The sequence below is a fragment of the Manis pentadactyla genome, chromosome 1 (assembly GCF_030020395.1).
Source record: "Manis pentadactyla isolate mManPen7 chromosome 1, mManPen7.hap1, whole genome shotgun sequence".
Taxonomy (NCBI): Eukaryota; Metazoa; Chordata; class Mammalia; order Pholidota; family Manidae; genus Manis; species Manis pentadactyla.
In genome coordinates, this window is record NC_080019.1 from 188,708,278 (window position 1) to 188,729,996 (window position 21,719).

General features: G+C 43.9%; 1 protein-coding gene across 4 annotated transcripts in view; it reads left to right on the forward strand.

Moving 5' to 3' along the window:
- DOP1B (DOP1 leucine zipper like protein B) overlaps positions 1-21,719 on the forward strand; it is a 98,559-nt gene that overhangs the window by 61,896 nt on the left and 14,944 nt on the right. For 3 of the 4 annotated variants that reach the window (XR_005027491.2, XM_036899316.2, XM_036899311.2), the window contains exons 22-32: positions 1,623-1,742; positions 2,514-2,648; positions 4,668-4,723; positions 7,239-7,343; positions 7,440-7,506; positions 9,053-9,197; positions 14,267-14,352; positions 14,585-14,694; positions 14,810-14,956; positions 15,963-16,024; positions 16,517-16,645. Coding sequence is in view for 3 of the 4 variants with exons in the window: in XM_036899316.2 (XP_036755211.2) it covers positions 1,623-1,742; positions 2,514-2,648; positions 4,668-4,723; positions 7,239-7,343; positions 7,440-7,506; positions 9,053-9,197; positions 14,267-14,352; positions 14,585-14,694; positions 14,810-14,956; positions 15,963-16,024; positions 16,517-16,645 (1,162 nt within the window). In the remaining variant the exon portion in view is untranslated. The remainder of the gene's footprint in view (positions 1-1,622; positions 1,743-2,513; positions 2,649-4,667; positions 4,724-7,238; positions 7,344-7,439; positions 7,507-9,052; positions 9,198-14,266; positions 14,353-14,584; positions 14,695-14,809; positions 14,957-15,962; positions 16,025-16,516; positions 16,646-21,719) is intronic. The other variant, XM_036899312.2, reaches the window with a different exon arrangement.

The following is a 21,719-nucleotide window of genomic DNA, read 5'->3' on the forward strand; positions in this document are numbered from 1 at the left end:
GGGGGCCCAGAATCACCTGGCCACATGGTGTGTTGGCCGAGCACCCCCAGTGCCTGGGCCGTCCGCAGGGTTTACACAAGCTTCTGTCAGCCCCAGCAGAGCTGAGGGTTCAGAGCCTGGGGTGCCCAGACTGCCTAAGTCACCCCACCCTGTGGTGCCCTGGACCAGTTCATTAACCTTGGGTGGAAGCCTGATGCCTGGCGTGGGCCAGAGCGCTCTTTATTGCATCTTTAATCCTCACCTATGAAGTAGGTACTACTATTATTCCCAGATTCCAGGTGAGTATTTTGGGGCATGGAGAGAGTGAGTGCTTTGCACTCGATTGCATGGCAGCTGTGCTGAGGTTTGGCCCTAGCAGTCTTTTAGGTACTGTGATGCACGGGTGGCCTCCAGAATATTCTGTGGGTTCCAGGGTACCCTCCAAGGGTAATTTGTATTTCAAGCTGTCAAGGGAACCTGCTTAAATTAAGCCTAGCTGTGCTCTGAAAAAGGTTCAGAAAACCCACAGGCTCCTAACTCTTTGCATCTCAGTTTCCTCATCTGTGAAGTGAGTCTGTTATCAGTATGCTACCTCGTGGTATCTGATGGAAAGATTAATTTTGATAATGCCTAGCATTTATTGAGCACTTAACACTAAGCCTTCCCTGTAGGACCCAAGACCTTGGGCTGGGACCCTCGGTAGGCTCTCTTTCTCTTAATTAGAAGCCATGGCAGAATGGGGAGGCATCTCCGTCCCACGCTCCATTTTATCTAACGGGACACTGAACAGGGGGTAGGGACATAGTAAGCCCCCAGTCAGTTCGGTCATTCAATAGATAAGTTGCATGCCTGCTGCCATGTTTCCGGCCCTGTTTATACACTGTGGACAAGATAGAGGAGATCCTCGCCTTCATGGCAGACACAGACATTAACTGGCAGTTTAGAAATAGTGATGTGAAATGCTACAAATAAACACAGGGCATTCTGAGCATGTGACCCAGGAACCTGGCCCGGTCTGGGGGTTGAAGGGAGGCCTTCCCTAGGCAGAGTGTCTGAGCTGAGACGCCAGGTTTAGAGGACTTGACCAGGGAAGGGGTGTCAGAGGCTGGGAGACCCACAGGATTTACTGAGGAAGTTGCCCATCAGCAGGTTTCAGGAATGGAGAAAAATCTACATGTAGCAAAAGAGAGAGTGGTGAATGATGTCTGGGGCCATGTTACTAAATAGTAAAATTGGTCAAATGGTACTTATTTCTGGAAATTGAAAAAATCTTTCCTAATGAATAAAACCCTTCCTGAGCTGACTGAGACAAACCGGCTGGAGGATTTCGGGACAGAACAGTGCCAGCTCGAAGGCTTAGTCTCTGCAGAGCGCTGGGTGCCGCCTTCCAGCCCCTGCCTGCTCACGGCTGCTCAGCGGGGGTACTCCTCATCACCAGGGGCCCTCCTGCCCAGCTGGCTGCCCCCTCCATCTCACACGCCCTCCCACATCCAAGTCTTCCAAGAGGGGGCCAGCTCCCCCTCTTCCCGGGCCCGAGGCCATGAGCGCCTGCTCCCTGTGTTTACAGGCAGAGGCGGTGAAGTGTACACTGTGTGACAGCGCCGCACTGCTCTGCCACACACTTCTTTTTTTCCATTTTCTAGACCTTACGACAAAAAATTCTAGACTTCTTGAACCCCTTGACGGCCCACCATGGTGCTCAGCTAACAGCTGCTGTTGCCGCCGTGTGGAACAGAAAGGTTAAACATCATGGCAAGGTGAAGGTAAAGTCTGAAAGAGTTGAAGTTAAACCTACTCTGCCAAAAACACCAAAGTCATGTGTGATCAGAGGTGACCTCGGAAGCCAACATAGGAAGCCACTGAAGCAGTTTCACTGTTTTAAATGCATGTGTCTTAGTATAGCTAGAATTGTGTGTTGGATGGGTGGGGGACAGAGGCCACCCCAGACTTGTTTCCTGATCTCTCTATAATGAAAATACAATACTTCACTTTAACCTTTTTAATCTTATATCTAACAGCATATGTACAAAAATATATGTGACATGTATATTTCAAAGAATAAAAACCCCACCATGAGCTTCCCACCCACGTTAAGGAATGGCTCATTGCCCCTGTGGGACCCCTGCCTGGTTGGGCCAGCTGACATGAGCCAGATTACTCTATTTTTTTTACCATCCTCATACTTTCGGGACCATCTCTCCATGCAAAACTGTATCCTTCAAATGAAGTGTGTCTGTTTCTAAAATACTTTCTAAGCTTGAATGTAACTTATGTTACTACCCATCGTCAACTGCACCTTTTATTCCTAATTCATATCAGATACTCATTACGTTACTGTGGCCAAATGCTCGGCTCCCCTTATTCCTGCCAATAAGGGTAAAGAGCCCTTTACTCAGTTATCATTTAAGTATTTGTTTAAAAGGTTAAAACAGATCTCTTTCTCTAGGGGCAACTCTTACAGAATACTTTCTGAGCATTGTTCCTATTTTTGCTTTCTCTCTGTAAGCTTTAAAGGAATTACTTTTTTCTTGCAGATTGTTCCAGTAGCAAGTGCATCCCAGCTAACCCTTGTCGATCTGATGTGTGCGCTCAGCTCCCTGCAGACAGACACAATACTGCAACTGGTGAAGGAGGTGGTAAAGAGGCCGCCGCAGATCCGAGGGGATGAGGTCAGGGGCCTGGGGACCCTCCAAATGAATGTGTGGCATGCTTGCAACTCCACATCTTGGAGGTGGCATTTGGAAGGGAAACAGAGGTCTCAAGAGCCTCTAGGAATTCCCAGAGTTGTAGGATGTAGATGCTCTTACCAGTTTTGTTCAGTAACTCCCATGGTAGAAGAGAGAGCTGAGCTCAAATCTGAGTAGTACAGAAGTAACCAGTATTTTAACTGGTCCTTTGAGGGAGAAGCAAGGGTGAACAAGCAGGGGGTCCAGCGAAATCAGGGCAAAATGGGAAAGGGGCTTGGGTGATGTGACTAGGCCATCTGGGTCTGCTAACTGGTACCTGTGGGGCGTAGGCGCCTACACTCCCAGGAAGACTAGGAGACAGGCCCTGTCGTCCTTGATGATGATATTTCAAAGGGGTGGCCCCCAGGTCTCTGAAAAAGAAGCTCCTGGGTTGTGGAAGATGCATATACATCTCAAAAGGACAAAGGAAGGATTTGTAACTACATACCTTTCTTAATAAATCTGAGAAGGGAGGTCAGGGGGCCTATCGGGTATTGGGTTAGAAAGAGCCTATCGCTTTGGCAGCCTTGAGCTTTCGCAGGCAGGCATTTTAAGGGAGCTGGGTCATCATCTGAGGGACATAGCCTTGGGCTGCTAGAAACCACGCTAGTGTTTGTTCGGGTCTCTTTAAAGTCATCACACCTGGAATGATGAACAAAAGCTCAAACTTGGAATTAGAAATGTTTCCAGCTATTCTTCACCCCATAGTGAGAAAATCAACCAGGGATATCTTTACCAGTTTTCCCAGCTTTGCCTGCCTTGGAGCAGAGCCCTCCATTTGGGGCTCCTCCTCCAAAAGGGCACCTTGCACGTGGCACAGGGTAGCCCTCTGCAGGAATGTCCTGCTGGTGGCTCCCTACCCAGTTACACTCGGGGCCCATCCCCTCCTTCAGCCCACGTCAGTGGTGTGGAGTCCTTAGTGAAACTGTTCCTGCCCTCCATGAACCGGTGTTCTGGTTGGGAAAGAAGATAAGCCAGCCTAAAGATTAACACCGGGAGAGTGCTTGAAGGAATTGGTTGTCAAATGCATGTGGGCTCCTGGGTCTCCTCCAGAAGGCCTGTGGTCTCGCTGCCTTTCACCCACGAGTGATTATTAAAGCATTTAGCTCTGCAGAGAGGAGCGGGGATGCAGGGGCTGGCAGACCCCGGGTGGATTTGCATTTAAAACTGAGCAGGTGTCCAGGGTCAAAAAATTGAGCTTACATGTTGAGCATGGTCCTGTAAGAGCAGAGCAGCAAGGCCACATGCAGGAAGCTGCCCTTGGTCAGAGGCTCTGCCACAGCTTTATACACAGAGCAGGCCTCCATTTTCCTGCATGTTACTTGAATGTCTACAAATATCTGCAACTCTTGGGCTAAAAAAAACTTAGATCTTATTTGGCTGGCTGGTGTTTGGCTGTTGGAATTACAAAATTACGTTTTGTAGTTAATTAGCTCAACTTCGATAACTTCTACAAATGACATTTTCAAACAAGGAGGGGGAAATATGTGCTTGGAAAACCAGTTTCCAAGTAATTGCAGCCACTTGGGATTTAGGGAAATTATCTGGGCTGAATTTGAAGGAATTCCTTGAGCAAAGAATTAGAATTCTTTATTGTCTCTTGTCTGAGGCTAGTGTCATGCATTCCTAAGGGTCAACATTGGCCACCAACTTTTGTTTGGGGAGGTTCAGTTAGAAGCCACATTTTTCCAGGATATTTGCTAAAAGCCTGGAATGGGAAGTAGGTGGACACAAAGGGAATCACTCTGGATGTCTGGTAAGAGGCACTGATGTTTGGGGACCTCATAGAATACATTTGTGTATGCCACGCTGCGGGAGACTTCCTCTTCTGTTTTTACATTTGAGAGACACTGGCTAAAAACCTTTGTTAGAATTAAGAGTCTGTTTCATTTCATATTTGAATTGTTTTTTAGCCTTAACTTCCTTCCAGTTTGGAGTAACTGGTTTTGCTTTAATTTTCAGAAAGCGCCCCTCGTGGACATCCCTGTGTTGCAGTTTTGCTATGCTTTCATCCAGAGGTAAGCCAGCCTCCTCAAACACACTTTGCAATTGTAAGTGATGTTACAATGGTTATAAGAAAAACCTCTGATCAGATTTCTTGAATCCTGGACAGCCTTAGTTCTGAAAATAAGGTGTCCGAAGCCTTAGTTCTGAAAATAAGGTGTCCGAATTTCTTTTCCAGGCGTGGAAATGCCCTGATGATCTTACTTTTCCTTCTCCAGATATCCAGTCTGATGTTTTAAAATCTGCATGCTGTACAATAATTCACAATCACAGTACAAGTTGGTCACAGGGTTGGTAGTAGAGCATGGAAAATACAGTCAGTGATTCTGTAACATCTTTCTACATTGATAGATGGTAACCACACTAGAGGGGGTGAGGATTTAATAAGATGGTTAACTGTTGAACCACTGTCTTGTACATTTGAAACCAACGTAAGATTGTATATCACCAATACTTCAATTTAAAAAAAAATCATGCTGTAGGTTGAACACATTAGTCAGCAAAGTTTTATGTGGGCTTGGTTAACTTAAAAAAAAAAAGTTTGCATTAAATTGATATAAAAAAAAGGAATGTGTTAAAAGACCTCTTTGAGAAAAAGGAGAAATGATGATTTTTGGTACAGCCTTGGTCCCTTCTCATGTGGCTTCTGCCTGGGTTTACTGAGCTTCATGACCATACTCAGCAGTTTCTGCTCAAACATATGGAAGCAGGTTCCCCAGGCATTGCTCCACGGATGAAAGTAAGCTTTACTGGATCAGATCTTAACAGTGGTGTGGTTCCCAGACCCCTCCACTGGGCCATCTGTGTTGTGGTAATGAGGGTGAAGTAATAGAGCTCTTCTCAAGAAAGTCTTGACATCCTCATGTGTCTACCAAGAGTTTCACAATGAGTAAATCTGACACCCAGCTGCAAGCTCCTTGGTTAACACAGTTCACTTTCCATGGCTATTCGGACACCCATCCTGAAGTTGCAGGAAGGTAACAGAGTGTCATCATCCCAGGAGTCACTAGGTCTGGGGTTAGGTTCAGACCAGCCTTTCACCCTTCACCCACATCATTGCAGTTCTTCCCACAGGAATTAAAGATGCACTGGTCATGTCTCTCCTCCATAAAGCTGTTAGCCTTAGAAATAAAAGTTAGTTGTTTTACCAGCAAAAAGGGTTTACTTGGGAATATCAGAGAATTGCAATTTGGGACATGCAAGCTAAGGCAAAACCATAGGTGTGGTGAAAACTAAACTTCATATAGCCAGGATCCTCACCCTGAACCTAAACTACTTGATGATGTAACTGACCTGCTAGGCTGCTGCTTCCACACCCGTAGGCAATCAGCTATTATTGACTGAGTCACTATATAAAGAGCTCTGCGCAGGGCTCTGGGCAGAGGCAGAGACAAGGAGGATTACAGACCTGCAGACTGTTGGATGCAGACGCAATTCTAGTGCTTGACCTATCCCGGGAGAACAAAGCCAGGTAGAAACCATTTTACCCCAAAAACGTTCCATTGTCATCCCTTGGTCTCACTGACTCCATAGTGAACTTGCCTGGGGCTGAAACCTATTGGCAAGACAATAAGCAAGTCCCACACACAAAGGAGAGGAACTTTATTTTATGGAGAAGGAGGAGTTGTTTTGAACATAGTCCTTTGGAGAAAAGCAAGAGTTCAGGGTAATGACAGTTCCTCGCTGGCTGAGTTGCAGGGTAGCCAACTTCTTGTAGGAGGTGCAATGTACATCTTTCCCTACTGGGGCCTATAATCGATGATTCCTTCCTATAATTGAGGAGAGTGGTATGACTCCCCTTCTAGCCTTTTGACTCCACTTTAGTGAGGTTTCCCTTTATTCATGTTCACATAGCTAATATGTACTGTAACACTAGCAAGCGTCTATTATAGTCATCTGAGTGATAGCTGAGCTTTCCCAGCAGCTGCAGTTTAGATTTCTATCATGATCCTTTTGCAGAGGAGTCACTGCTAAGGTCACTCAGGAGGCAGTAAGTCCAGGATCAGGACTTGAACCTGGGACCTTCTGGCTATGGTTGAGCTGCAGCAATTTGTGCTGCATGACCTGGCTGTTTAGCAGCAATCCCAAGTCCTCCTCATTCCTCATGAGGTTTGACTGGAGAGCTACTGAGGTTCAGCTTCCTGGTGGGTGACCCCTGACCTAACACTTTGCAACCTTTGACGACTGATTGCATGATTCCAGCAGCGCTGGGGAAGCCAAATTAGAGCTAGACAGGCCCCGAGAGATCAAAGACAGTCCTCTAGTTCAAGGCTTTTATTTTGTAGATTAGGAAACCAGGAGCATCTGAACTGTCAGAAGCTGGGTTTCAGGTCTGAAAACTCCACATTCCTGCCAGAATACCAAAATTTAGCTTGTGTATAATGTAATTTAAAAAAGAACAAACAGGTCAGTCAGTTTTGCCATCTTCCCTCTGCTCTACAACACCTTGGATTTAAAATGTGTTCATAAGTAAACATTTTGTTATGACTTACTCATAGTTGGGTATTTTTTCCTGTTTTTAAAAAACAGGCTCCCAGTAACAGCCTTGCAAGAGAACTTCCCTTCGTTGCTGAGTGTGCTAAAGGAGTCTGTGCCGCTCAATCTGGCTCCCCCTGGGTATTTTCTGCTCCTCAGGTATCACGTCACAGCATTCATGCTATCATATTTTATTACTGGAACATATTTTATGTCTGCAGCCTTCTTAGCCTAAAGCTGCTTGTCTCTCAACAGCATGCTGAATGACTTTGTGACACGAACTCCCAACCTGGAAAGCAAGAAGGACCAAAAAGACCTGCAGGTCTGTGTGTGAATAAGTTTAGTGGGTTGTCACTGTTCCAGGAGCACTGTCCATCTTCAGCAGGTACCGTTGGAGATAGTAAGCATTGGGCAGATTGGATCTCAGATTTGCATTTGTTCTGGCGTCTGACTTCCTCTTACTGTCTCCGGAGGGCTTGTAGACTTGGGCCGGCATCCCCTGGTGAAGGTTCTTGCATCGGGCTTGAGCGATCCTCTGTGGAATTCACAGATGCCCTCTGACTCCTCCGGAGCTTACTCTCCAGCATAGCTGGAAGGACAAATCTGTCTTCACCCATGGATTCCTTTCCTTGAAACCTTTCTTTCCCCCCTTATTAAAGCAATATATACTCAGAAGAAATTTAGAAAATAGTGAAAAATAAAAGTGAAAATCACCCACAGGAGAAGGAAAATCTTCTTAGAGTAGAATGCTAACTGATAAATAGAAGTAATGGTGGAGTTAGAAAGTCAGTATTTTGCAGCCATTATAATCACTGAGCAAGGGGCTTTTTGAGTCCAAGGTGTCAGTTTAAACTGGGGTGTGTGAGTTTATGGCTTTGGCCATATTTCTGCTAATCATTATGATCCCTGGATTTTGTGAAAGAGCTATTATCCCTTTCCCTGTTCGGAACCACTGGAGTCCTGTATGAAGTGTAGTGAAGCATAATCAGGGGACCCAGGTGCCTCCCCTGGCCTCACCTTGTAGAGAAGAAAGCATCATTAGCGTGCAGGCACTGCCCGCCCAGCTCTCGAGCAGCATTTCCTCAGCTTAGCTCAAAGGCTGCCCCTTCCCACGGCCTGTTACCTGTGGCAGCCCCTCTCCCTTCAGTCCATTCTTCATGACTAAATTCAACCACTAGGCTTATGGTGGGAGTCAGGATGGCTGGATCCTCAGATGTCAGGGAGGTACCACCACTCTTAGCTGGTGAGACTTGGTACCGGCTTGAGAAACCCTCTCGGTTTCCATCCCTTCATCCCAGCTACTTGGCCAAATTCTCTACTCATGGCACTCCTGTTATGGATGATTCCTTACTTCACCCTCATTGTGTCAACCTCATTTATTTAATTTTGTTCCTTATTATATTGTTGAGAGATGCATTTCTAGCAAGAACCCATGGTCCTAAAGAAACAAGAAAATTGATCGGCTAGATGCAGTGTGCAGCTAGGACTTCATGTGTCCCGTGCTTTGCCTACATCGGCCAGTATAGTAGCTATTAGCTGCATGTGGCCATTGAACACTTGAAATATGCCTTTTCTGAATTGAATGTGCTGTAAGTATGACATACACGTCAGATTTCAAAGACTTAGTGCAAAAAAAATGCAAAATATCATTAATGATTTTTGTGTGGGTTACATATTGATAATATTTTGTGTATATTGGATTAAACATTATGGACTTGTCCCTTCTTTTTCATGTGGGTCCTAAAAAACTTAACTGTGTGGTTCAAAATTGTGGCTTGCGTTCTATTTCTACTGCGTGGTGCTGTTTCAGGCACTTAAGATTCTTTCCCATAACTAACTCCTTTCCTCTTTCTCTTGATTACTCTCAGGAAGTTACTCAAAAAATCCTAGAAGCTGTAGGGAACATAGCTGGCTCTTCCTTGGAACAAACCAGCTGGCTCAGCAGAAACCTGGAGGTGAAGGCCCAGCCTCAGATCTCTCTAGAAGAATCTGATGCTGAGGAAGATTTGTGCGGTAGGTGTGGAAGGGTCAAAAAGTAATGCCTGCTGCCAGCTAGTGGGTCAAGTTTTTCCTTAAAAGTAAACTGTCTTGACAGGGAAGGCAGTACAACACAGAGAAGACAAGTAGTGATTCTATAGCATCTCACTACTCTGATGGACAGTGACTGTAATGGGGTATGTGGGGGGACTTGATAATAGGGGAGTCTAGTAACCATAATGTTGTTCATGTAACTGTACATTAATGATAGCAAAATTTAAAAATAATTTTTTTTAAGATAAAAAGGCAAAAAAAAAGATAAACTGTTCTGACTTTTTAACAAAAGTTGTATGTGTAATAAACAGTAGGATCCCACTGGTAGCATCCTGAGTGATGAAGGCCTCACTGTGCCTGGATGAGGGTCCAAGAGAGTAAGTTCCCAAGATGTTTGCGTGGACTCAGTGACAGAAGGTGTGTGGAATAAAGAATATGAGAATGTGTGTTTTTCTTGTAGAAATGTGGGGGTAAAAACTTAGTAAACCAACAAACTTGTCAGGTGCGTTGTGTATCTCATTTCTGACTAACACACCCTCACCTCTCAGTGGTCCTTGTGCTGCATCATCGCCAGGGATGCGAGGGTTTTATGATGGGGGCACACAGACCGGGCCCACTGCAGCCTGTTATTAGTTACAGCTTCCTAAGAAAATGATCAGGAGGCTCTCACGGGAGACTCATCCCTGATCAATGGATACGCTCGAGGAGTCTGAATTAAGCACAGCAGTGTAGACATCAGTTTCTGGTGCCCTAAAGATGACCCCTGATCTGTCAATCGGATGAATTTAGGTGACCACACCTGCTGCAGCAAGGGAGAGATTCAGCAGCCATGGGAGTGTGTCAACATGGGGCGTTCGGAGAGGATACCTACAGGGTTGTGGGGCCTAGGCTGAGCTCTCTGTGGTGGATCTTTGCAGGTGGGGCGCTGCTTGGGAGCAGGCAAAATTAATGATGAGATGCCTTTGGATTGGCGGGCACAACACTAGGCAAGGGTCTGGAAGGGAATCATGGTGAGCACGCTGCTTGCTTTGATATATAAGCTGGTTCCATTGGTTTACAGTCTCTCAGGACTAACTATTTCTTGGAACAAGTAATTATTTTTGCCAGTTCTCAGTATTATTTAACACAGGGACAGGAAAATAAGCCCAGCTCCAGCATTCTTCAACACTGGATGATAAAACGGGCTTGGTCTCAGTTTTATTAACACAGCAGCAAAAAAAATTACATTTAAGTTCTCACATGAACTACATAGCACCCTACCTGCGGTAAAGTATATGGTCAAGAACTGTTGGTTCTGACATATTTTATTACCTCCACCAGTATCAGTAGCAATGGTTATAGCAACAGAACCAGAGTTAAATTTGTGATTTTTAAGGTCTGATGGGAGAAGTGTCAAGACATCAGGGCTCTTTTCTCTGACAAGTAACAAATCTGTTTAGACCCAAAATAAAAACAACAAAACTAAAAGCTTTGGCTCATGTAAGTGGAAAGCCCAGGCACTGGTGCCTGCTTTAGGCATAGCAGGAACCAGGCACTCAGATGAAGTTGGTCTTGCAGAGATTCTGACTGGCTCCTCCTGGGCCACGTGGCTTACCTGGAGGAGGGAGAAATGGGCTGCCACCCAAAGGGGTTCCACTCCCAGGAGGAAGAAGGATGGTGCGCTGGACAGCAGACTGCAGGGCCACCACCTATTACTTCTGCCATATTAGTTGGGTAGCTAGGTTTGTGGTTTGCGTAAGAAAAATAATTCTGTTTACTCTGTAATGAAGATACTGTCAACGAAAAATTCAAGTCACCTTGGAATGAAGATGGAGTTTGATTTGACATGGCCAAAGACTTAGAAGTCCAGAAACATAACTCTCACAGTTAGGAGAAATGTTTTAAGGAGTCCAATTCATACAAAGGTTTTTATATCCTCAGGGAGATGGGCAGGAAAGACAGAATTTCAAAAGGGGTACATTCCGTCTACATAAATTATATAGTGTTAAAGGTTAGGGTCAGATCCATCTGGGCACCAAAAGATAGCCAAGGGAAGGAAATATTCTCACTTAATCTTATGCTAGTGAGTAGGAATCCAGACAGCAAAGGAGAACAGATAGGCAGTGTATAGGTTATCTTTTGCTTTTAATTTGGTTTTAATTAACAGGTGTTAATTAAGTTCTCAAGAGTGGCCATTTGAGACTCCCAGAGTTAATGAAACCTTCAATACTTAGGCCTTAGAAATCTTTCAGAGGGCGCTAGTTATGGTGATCACCTTCTCTTTATTTCACAGTGCTGTAACTATATACTGTCATTTGCTAATATAAGCCAACAGTTATGCTTTCCCAGGTTGTGGTTATGGTTACAGTTGTGGTTCTAGGGAGAGAGTATTTGCATCTCCTTGGCTAATTTGCCCTCCGTTATTTCTGTTTTATGTATGTACTGATGTTCAGATCGAACTGTTTCCCCACCACCAGCGCATCTTTGTTGTCAAGTGTTATTGAGCTTCACTTTTGTACAGTGATTAAATTTAACCTCAAGACAATACTATAGTAAAATTACCTGATTTCTTTTTTTAAAGAAATCATGAGATTCCAAAGATGGAGGTGATTTTTGAGTTTCTCAAAAGACTTAATTAGCAAATTATCAAGAACCCAAAAACCTGAGTGTTTGGATCATAACTGTATTTTCTCGTAGTCTTAAAGAAAATACTGACTATATAAAGCATGAAAAAAAATGAGGCTTCACCTGGTATATTTTTCTCCATTTAAAGTTTTGATGCATGCAGCTAATACGGAGGTTGCATGTACAAATTTGCATCTGGCGTGGGCACACACTGTTCTCCAACTGGCACTACAGCAGCAAACAGGAGCAGGGCTCTGCTCTTGTGGGGACGGAACGAAGACCATGAACAAAAAGTAAATTAAAGTATCTTTCAACTCTTCTGGAAACCTGAAACTATTTCAGAATAAAAGTTTTTTTTTAAGACCCAAGAAACAAGAAGATTACCCAGAAAATTTCAGTACTGCACTGTAAGGAAAATAAGATAACACTATAAAGAATAACTAGGTGTGGGCCGGGGGCCAGTTAGGATGTTATAAAGCATGTCCTCAAGGTAGTGGCAGTCGTGCTGCAAAGTGAAAAGGTAAGGGGGCAGCTGTGCAAATACCTGGGAAGGCAGTGCCCAGAGGGGATGCATCCTCAGGGCAGGTGTGGGCTTAGACCAGAACTGGAAGACAGTGTGGCTGGAGCAGGAGTGGTTGGCAGAGATAAGGTAGGAGTAGGGGCTGAGGGTTGTGACCTTGATAGAGAGCGTGATCAGGAGCTTGGACTTCATCCCACTTGCTGTAGGAAGCCATGATGTTCAGAGCAGTAACAGGATCTTAGTCTTTGGAAAACAGTTTGGTTCCTGTGAGCAATATGGGCTGTATGGAATGAGAACAAAACAGGAAGTCCACTTACAAGGAGTTTGTAGTGGTTTGGGCAAGAGACGATGTTGGCTTGGAGGCAGGGAAGATGGGCAAGGTGGACTGATTCAGATACAGTCAACAGAACTTGCTGATGGACAGGGTGTGGGGGCTAAAAAGAAAGGCAATCAAGGAGTTAGGATTTTGGCTTAAGCAATTTACTGAGGTGGAGAAGACCACGGCAAGAATGTTTTGGGGAAGGAAGTCAGCTTTGGTTTTGCAAGTATTAAATTTGAGATGTCTGGAAAAGAGAAGGGAGAAAAAATGATGAAGTGGTCACTGGAGTGGGAGAAAACCAAGAGAGCATAGAATAACAGAAACCGGAGAGGAGAGCGTTTCAAGGAGGAAGGAGTAACACAGTGGAAGGCTGCTGAGAAGCAGAGTAAGGTCAGGACAGAGACCCAGTGGGTCGGACAATGAGGAAGCCACTGGGGCGGGAACACGTGGTTTGCACAATAGGTGAAGAACCTGGGAGATGAGGAGAGGGAGATGGTGAGTGTGAACTCCTTGAAGCTTAGTTGTCTATGGAGCAGTAACCAAATAGAACTAAGGACCAAGGAGTATCTTTTATTTGGTTTGTTTTTAAATTGGAGTATGTGGAAGCATGTTTGTATGGTGATGGAGCAGCAGTATAGCAGAGAGGAAGAAATCAAGACCAAAGAATAAAAGAACAGTGAGAAAGCCAAGTCCTTGGCAGCCATTGGGCCGGTATTAACATCATGAATGGATTGACAGTTCTTTGATAGGAGCCAGGAACAAGTCTATCTAAACAGGGGCAAGGCAGAGAACATGGCTGTAATGTTCTAGGTTAATAACTCAGTGGCCAAAGTCAGAGAGGGCCCTTTGTTTATATTAACTTTCTCAATGAAATAGGAGCAAGGGTAGTCAACCGGGACACAAGTGATAGGATTACCTGGCGGCTACAGGTCCCTTTTGAGATTCCTGGTCACAAGATAAAGTGAAACCAGCTCCATAGTGGTCTGGTTTTCTCCAGAATGTGGAGCTGTGGAGAACTGCGTAGGTTCGTCACTGGGTTTAGCAGCTCTGCACTTTTCTAGATGGGTGCTTCAGAAGGGAGAGAAGCAAGAGAGTCAAGGCTATTCGCAAGGGAGGTGATAGAGCCTGGGTGCAGGTGGGGAGGTGGTAGGTCGCTGAGGTGTTAGTCTCAAGGGATTGGAGGTCCTTGAGAGCAGAGGGCCAGGAAAAGTAAGATGTGATCAGAGGAGAATACTGGCTGTGGGGATTTGGGAGATTGCTGAGGTCCAGGGTATGATGGTGACAGTGGATGGCTGAGCTGGAGCAGAGTAAAAGATTGTTCGAAGAGGCCAAGGGGCTCAGAGCCAGGATGTTAGATGGACCGTCCAAGGGGATGTTGAAGTTCCAAGAATGGTGATGAGAATAGAAATGGGGAGGAGGACAGTGAGTTGGTGCTAATTTGTTTGATCAAAGCACCCATAGTGTTAGTTGCTGAAGAACACCTGGCCTATACTTCCATATATAATCAGTATGAAAGGTGGGGGCTCATCCCTCACGTTCATGTCATGCTTTTGGGGACATAAAAGGTGACCGATCCATCATGATTAAAGCACATCATCACTCTTTTAGCAGATGCTGCTGCTGCCAGTTCAGCGATGGTGTCTGCGTCAGCCCCTTCGATGTACAGTGTGCAAGCCCTCTCTCTCCTGGCAGAGGTAAACCACACCTGCCTTGCCCCTTAGGGAAGTGACTGCCATTGTGAATCTTGGTGAAGGCGCTCCGTTCTCAGGTGCCAGGCCGAGTGGGCTGCCCCATCCCTGGGGACCCAGGAAGGCGCCCTGGCATCCAGCCGCACCAGGGCTTTTCTTGTTGGGTCTGGACCCCTTGCAGACTAAATGTCCTACTGTCACTTCAGAAGGTTTCTGTTTTCTTGGGACCCTGTTCTAGGTTCTAGCATCCCTCCTGGACATGGTTTACCGGAGTGATGAGAAGGAGAGGGCAGTGCCGCTCATCTCCCGTTTGCTCTACTACGTGTTCCCCTACTTGCGCAACCACAGGTGTGCTGACTTCGCTGTGCCCCCCCTCTCCGCCCACAAGTAGAAAAATGGGTTGTAGTAGCTTTCCTTGCACAGCCTTCGACCTTGACCCTGTTCTCCTCCCACCCCGTGTTAGTGCCTACAATGCCCCCAGCTTCCGAGCCGGCACTCAGCTGCTGAGCTCTCTGAGCGGTTACGCCTACACGAAGCGAGCCTGGAAGAAAGAAGTCCTGGAGCTATTCTTGGACCCTGCTTTCTTCCAGATGGACACGTGTTGTGCACAGTAAGAAAGGCTGTCCTCATGAAAACGTGCTCTGAATCCTCCAGGGGAGAAGGTGTTCTGGTTACATAATTAATTCTCCTACCTGCAGCGGGAGCTGGGCTGGCAACCACCCGAATCATAGAGCGCCACTGTCACAAGCTCACATTAACTGTGTTCGCGGGGAAGGAAGTCTTTCAAAAATACAAAGGTGCCTTCAAAATCAAAAGAAGGATTGAATTAGGAGAGTGTGTTATTTATTCCTAAAGAACATAACACAGGTCCCAGTGGGACTTGATCTTGTACTATTTTATCCTGTAATCTCGGAACACGGGACCAACATGCAGAGGACAGGGCCCGATGGTGACACTGCAGTGTCCTCCTTCCGTACCTCAGCGTCCACGCCACCTGCCAGACCTTGCTGGGGTGGACACTGCTCTGCACAGCAGAAAGCCCCTGAGGGTCGGAAGTGAGATGGACTTCCTGGGCCTTTTCTCAGAGGCTGACGCAACCACACAGTGACTCCGCCTGGCTCAGCTGAACTCGTCTTTATTAATGGCAGGAGTAAAGGGTGGAGATCGGTCAGCTTTTTGTAGGGCCTGAGAGTTTTCCCCGCCACCACTAGGGCCCCGTAGCTTGTACCCTGCCATCTGGTTGCTCCTCTGGGAGCGCATCTAAAAACTAGTGGCATTTGTCCTCACTACCCCCATTTCTCTCCATCAACACAAATCCATGGACATCACCCTGTGTGAATGTCTTTAGGGGCAACCCCTGAAAAGGCGGAGTACCTTGACAACTTGGTCTCCATTCACAGGAAGCTGGCAATTATTCATTATTCCCTATTAATCACTCCCTATGTTAAGGAAAAGCTTTTTAGCTTTCCCTTATATAAAAACTATTTTGGTTTCCTTCTTCTCCGAAAGCAGTTCTTAATTAATAGATCTTAAAAGGGCATGTTCTTTCCTTGATGTTTTTATTCAGACTGTCATCTTTTGCATGTTTAATTAATTTTGCTTTTTTTGGTATCCAGTTGGAAGTCCATTATTGACCATCTTCTGACTCATGAGAAAACAATGTTTAAAGATTTAATGAGTAAGTTCTATGTTACTTGCACTTAAGTCACACTTTAAAGGACCGGTGCCATCATAATCAGCTTGTATCATGTATTTCAGAACCTACTCATATCTCTTATGATGCCATCTAAGCTGCAAACTGTAATGTGATGTGTGTAATATGTCAGGACTAAATGCATGAGCCTTTCCTATTCCAATCTACTGACAGGTGTGCGTCAACAGACTTTTCTACAACTTTTTAGTAGAGAAAAAACTTTTGAAAGTAATCATGTTTACCCTAATTTATTAAGATTACTTTTCTATACTTTGTATCTTCTAATAGCCTATCATTAAGTATCAAAGTACTTTTACAAATAAATATGTGACTAATAACCACATGCTGTTCTTAATTGAGATGATGGTTTTTGTTTTCACGAGGGAAGATAGGAATCACACTGGTATGAATGTCCTGTCACTCACATCAAATTGTCGTTTTCTCACGTAATGGAACTTACTTGCTTTTTTATTTTAGACATGCAGAGCAGTTCTTTAAAACTGTTCTCAAGTTTTGAGCAGAAAGCCATGCTGCTAAAGCGCCAGGCTTTTGCTGTGTTCAGTGGAGAACTCGATCAGTACCACCTTTACCTTCCTCTGATACAAGGTAAGAAGGCCCTCCCTCCCCCGAGCCTGCCCTCCCCACCACACACACTCGCAGACCCCCCAAGCGGCTGATGTGGGCTGGCTGCTAGAGGGGCCCACGTGGCTTATGGCAGAACAGGCGAGTATTACAAGGAGTACTCACCAGGGGTTATCACTGAACTTCAGAAATGTATCAGTAAACCTGAAACTTTATTTTAAAAATCAATTATAATCATGCTACTAGTTTTTATGAAGTAGTTTTTCAAAGTCTGCCAGTACGTTCTGAGCAATGAATGTCTCCAGCTGGATTCCTCCTGCAGTCAAGATACCTCAAGTTTACAGTACTAACTGAGGCCGCTGAAGGAGCAAGAGTTTGGAAAAGTACCTGATTTTTCCTTAACACTTTTTCCTCTTCTTCATATGCACTGTATTCTTTGTCTGCTTCAGAACTGAATTATTGTGCACAGTTTTGAAGGGCTTTTTTTCCCGTCCTTATAAAATGTTGATGTGGCAAAGTAGACATTCTCTTTTAACCCACCCTCCTCTGGGATATCAAAGACTTCTCAACTAGGAATGTGTTCTCCCACAGTGGAGATGAGTAAAGCTCATATAACTCTTGGAGGATTTTTTTGTTTAATGTTACGAAAACTAGTGTAACAAGCAGTTTTATAAATATTAGAATTATGGTATAAATCCTCTTTTAGGGGTCAGGTTTATTAAGGTATAATTTACATACAGTAAAGTCACCCTTTGGTTGTACAGCTCTATGAATTTTTCTAAACATGTGTAGTCCCATAACCATAACTACAGTCAGCTTACAGAACATTTCCATCACTCCATAAGGTTCCCCCATGCCCCTCAGAAGTCATCCCCTTGCCCCCAGCCCCTGGCAACCACTTACCTGCTTTCTGTTCACATAGTTTCATCTTTTCCAGAATGTTATATAAATACAATTAGATAGTGTACAGCCTTGGAGTCTGGCTTCTTTGACTTGTATAATATATTTGAGTTACCATTGTATTAAGAGATTGTTATTTATACATCATGGTATTTATCAATAGATTGCTCTTTTTTATTGGTAAATAATATTCCACTCTGATTGGTTTACCAGTTCACCAGTGGAAAGGCATTCAGGTTGTTTCCAGGTAGAATTATAATATAAATCTCTCACTCTGCTCTTTTAAAAAAATTTTATAGATATGTCAGCTCACAAAGCATGTGCTTTTCCTAAAGTCTTCTTGATGACTCTTAATATCAGTATTAGTTGTCCACCCACTTCCCTGCTTGATGAACTATTTGAAAAGTCTTAATTGTTCTAGTTCAAAACACTAACAGCTTATTCATTATGACAATATTTCATACATGAAATTATACCTTTTTGCTTCAGCTGACATCATTTCAACATACTGTCTTAAATACTTAAGATATATTGAAGTGAATATTCCAATATTGACAGATCTTTCTAGAATTACTCATAGGAGACTAATTCAATCAGATGGTGACCAGTAATGCCAGTAAAAATAATGATGACCCCCCAAAGACTCCGGCTGAATGCAGAGTCAAAGCTGAGCTTTGTTTCATCCCTGCAGAACACAGAGGGGAGAAGGAACAATGGGAATCGCATTTCCTCTAGTTCACATGCAGCATCTCTGATGGTGCTTCGTGCACGTGGCCACCGGACAGTGGTCTGGAAGGGTGGCGTTAACTCCACCTTCTCAGTCGAGGCAAGAGGTGGGAAATAGAGAGGAGAGCATGTTGGCCGGGCACCTCACCATCCTTTTAGAGCCTCTTACTCTGAGAGCAAATACCTATTTCTTCTCTCCCCTCTTTCCCCTCTCACACACCTCCTCTAAATTCTGGGGTGAGGCCCTGAGAGCTAACATGCCGGTATTCAGTGTATAGAACAAGAAAAGGATAGACAGCCTTCCTCAAACAGTGATGTGGAGCCTTTGGCCATGGCAGGATTTAACCTTAACTCCAACAGTTCTGAGATATTATGCTTCTGAGAGGGAGAGAGAAGTAGGGACAATATAATATCATATACATTATATATGTTCTATTCATACATGCAACATATATTTATATATGTCAGCATAATTAAATTGGAGGTGGTTTTGGGCTCTTAGCAAAGGAAGAATTTCTCTACGTACATGCCCTCCACTTTGGATAGCTCAAGTGCTGTATTTCTAAAAATACTTTGTGTTTAAAAAATATATGTGTTTAGCCCTTGTACTGTTCACCATGTGAGAACTTATTCACTATGTAAGAATTTGTTCACCATGTAAGAACTTGTTCGTTATGCTTCAGAAGATTGGAGACTGACGAGAATTAGGCTTGGGGTGGATTAATGATTGTGCATTGACTCCCCTATACAGAATTCTATTGTTGTTAACAACCATTTGATCAATGAATATGAGAGATGCCCTCTCAAAAAAAAAATATATATATATATATATGTGTGTGTGTTTACTCCCTTTCATTTTTTATTAACTGGCAGTTTACAGACCACTTTCCACTGTATGGTCATTGTCCCCAGGACTTTTGACAGGCCCAGCCTCCATGAGGTCCTGAGAGACAGAATTCAGAGCATCCTGATAGTCTCGGGATGTTGCACTGGGCCCCATGGAGCAATGATTCCCAAGTCAAGGGGGTAGGTGCATCCAGAAGCTTCCAAGTTGCACACCATGCTAAAGCTTAGTCTAATCAAAGGAGGCAGGAACAGGGGATTTCTAAGAGTTCTCTTCCTCTGGGAGGATGCCCTCTGGGGTCCTTTTCTCCTAATTTTTAGCACTGTCAGGCAGCACTGAGAAAGGCTGGTGAGGAACAGAGCAGCTTATAGCTTGGCTTGTGTGATGTAAGTTGTACATTGATCACAAAAGAAGCTGTAATTAGCCCAAAGCAACTATTTTTTTAAGGGAGGGGAGTGCAAAATGACATTTATCTAAAATGAGAGGAGGAAGGTATCCCCCCCCCAGTGAAAACCCTAACCAGGACACCAGAGAGACCTCGAGGCATCACTGCTCCCTTCACACTGGAGGGGTGTGGCCCCCTCCAGGTCCTCTGGAGTTCATCCTGTCTTTGAAGGCTTCCTTGTTGTCCTGCAGGTATTAGCTCTGTTTTTGCACCAGGATGCTGATGCTCAGATTGGCACCTGCCTAAAATTGTGTTGCCACTAATGGGCAACACCTGGAGTGAAATCTAAGCCCCTTCGGCCACCAGCGACAGGCTGTGCTCTTTGGTAGATGCCCTTGGAGGTGGGTAAAGAAGGGGAGCTGCTCTCTTCACACGTGGGAAGCAAGGCTCAGCAGATTAAGTGGCCAACCTGACCAAGGTTCTGTGCCCATAATGGTGGTGGTGCAAGGGTTCTAGCTCGGCAGTTTCTCCAGCTTGCTGCTCACAAGGACTCCATAAGTTTGGAAGATTTATCACTCAGCTAAGAAAGGAATATTTGAGACTGAAGAAAATTAGGGATTCTAAAATAGATCATCTTGGCTAAAGAATAATCTCAAATTCCACTTCCATTTGGAGCACCAGTATGAAATATGCCCTATGTGTACAAACCATTTTTTAACACTTTCAGTTTTGTAGACAATTAAGACTCCCAAGAACTTTCGCCAGTAGTACCAAGTGTTCCTGTGTACTATTCATCCAGCTTCCCCTGTAATGCATCTCACCCACGCATAGTCCATTATCAAAACCAGGAGATCAACTTTAGACTATGACCATAATTCAACTAGCGACTTTTTCAGATTTCACCAGTTTTTACATGCAGTCATTTTGTGCATGGTTCTGTGTGTGTCTAGTTGTATAAAAGTATTGCATATACAAATTTCTGCAGCCAGCACCACAGCCAGGATACAGAACTCAGCGCCACAGAGCAGGTCCCTCCTGGCACTGCCATTGCAGTTATATGATCCACCCTGACCTAATCCCTGGAAACCACTGATCTGTTCTCCATCACTTTAATTTTGTCATTCTGAGAGTGTTATATAAATGGAATTATACAGTAGGTAACCTTTTAAGATCAGCTTTTAACTATTTAGTGTAATATCTTTGAGATCCATACAAAGGCAAGTGGGGTATGTCCGTGGGTGTATCAAGAGTTTGATCCTTTTTAATAAGTAATAATATTCTATTTTATGGATGTACCACATTTTGTCCATTTACCTAATGGACATTTGGGTGGTTTCCATTTGTGACAAATAAAGCCTCTGTGATAAACATTCATGTACTGGTTTTTGTGTGGTCATAACTCATCATTTCTCTAAGATGAATACATAAGAGTATGATTACTGAGTTCTACAGAAAATGTGTGTTTAGCTTTATAAGAAACCGCCAGCCTATTTCCAGAGTGGATGTACCATTTTGATTTACCATTTAAACAGTAATTCAAATGTCATTACCCTTTTGATATCTATAGGGTCTATAGAGATGTCCCTTTTTTTCCATCCCTGGTATTGGTAATTCGTGCCTTTTCTCTTTTCTTCTTTGTCAGTCTTTCTAGAGGCTTATCAATTTTATCGTACTTTATAATTACCCAGCTTTTAGTTTGATTGGTTTTTCCCTATTTTAATTTCATATGTTTCTGCTCTTTATTATGTCCTTCTTTTGTACTTACTTTGGGTTTACTTCATTCTTTTCCTAGTCTCTCAGGTAGAGGCTTGGATTATGATTTGAGCCCTTTTCTAATGTGAGCATTTAATGCTATAAATTTCCCTCTCCATAATACTTTATATCTAATGTGTTGTATTTTAATTTTCATTCATTTCTTTGTATTTGTTTTCATTTCCTTTGAAACTTCCTCTTTAGCCCATATCTTATTTAGAAGTTTGTTAACTTACAAGTGTTTGGGGATTTTCCTGTTATCTTTTTGTTATTGATTTCTAGTTTAGATTTCATTATGGTGAGAGAACATCCTTTGTAGGATTTTAAATTATTCAAGTTTGTTTATGACTCCTGATATAATCTATCTTGGTGAAAGTTCCTGAGCACTTAATGAATATATATTCAGCTGAATGAGTATTCTGTAAATGTTGATTAGATCCTGTTAGCTGATGGCATTGCTTAGTTCTTCTATATCCTTACTGACTTTTTTC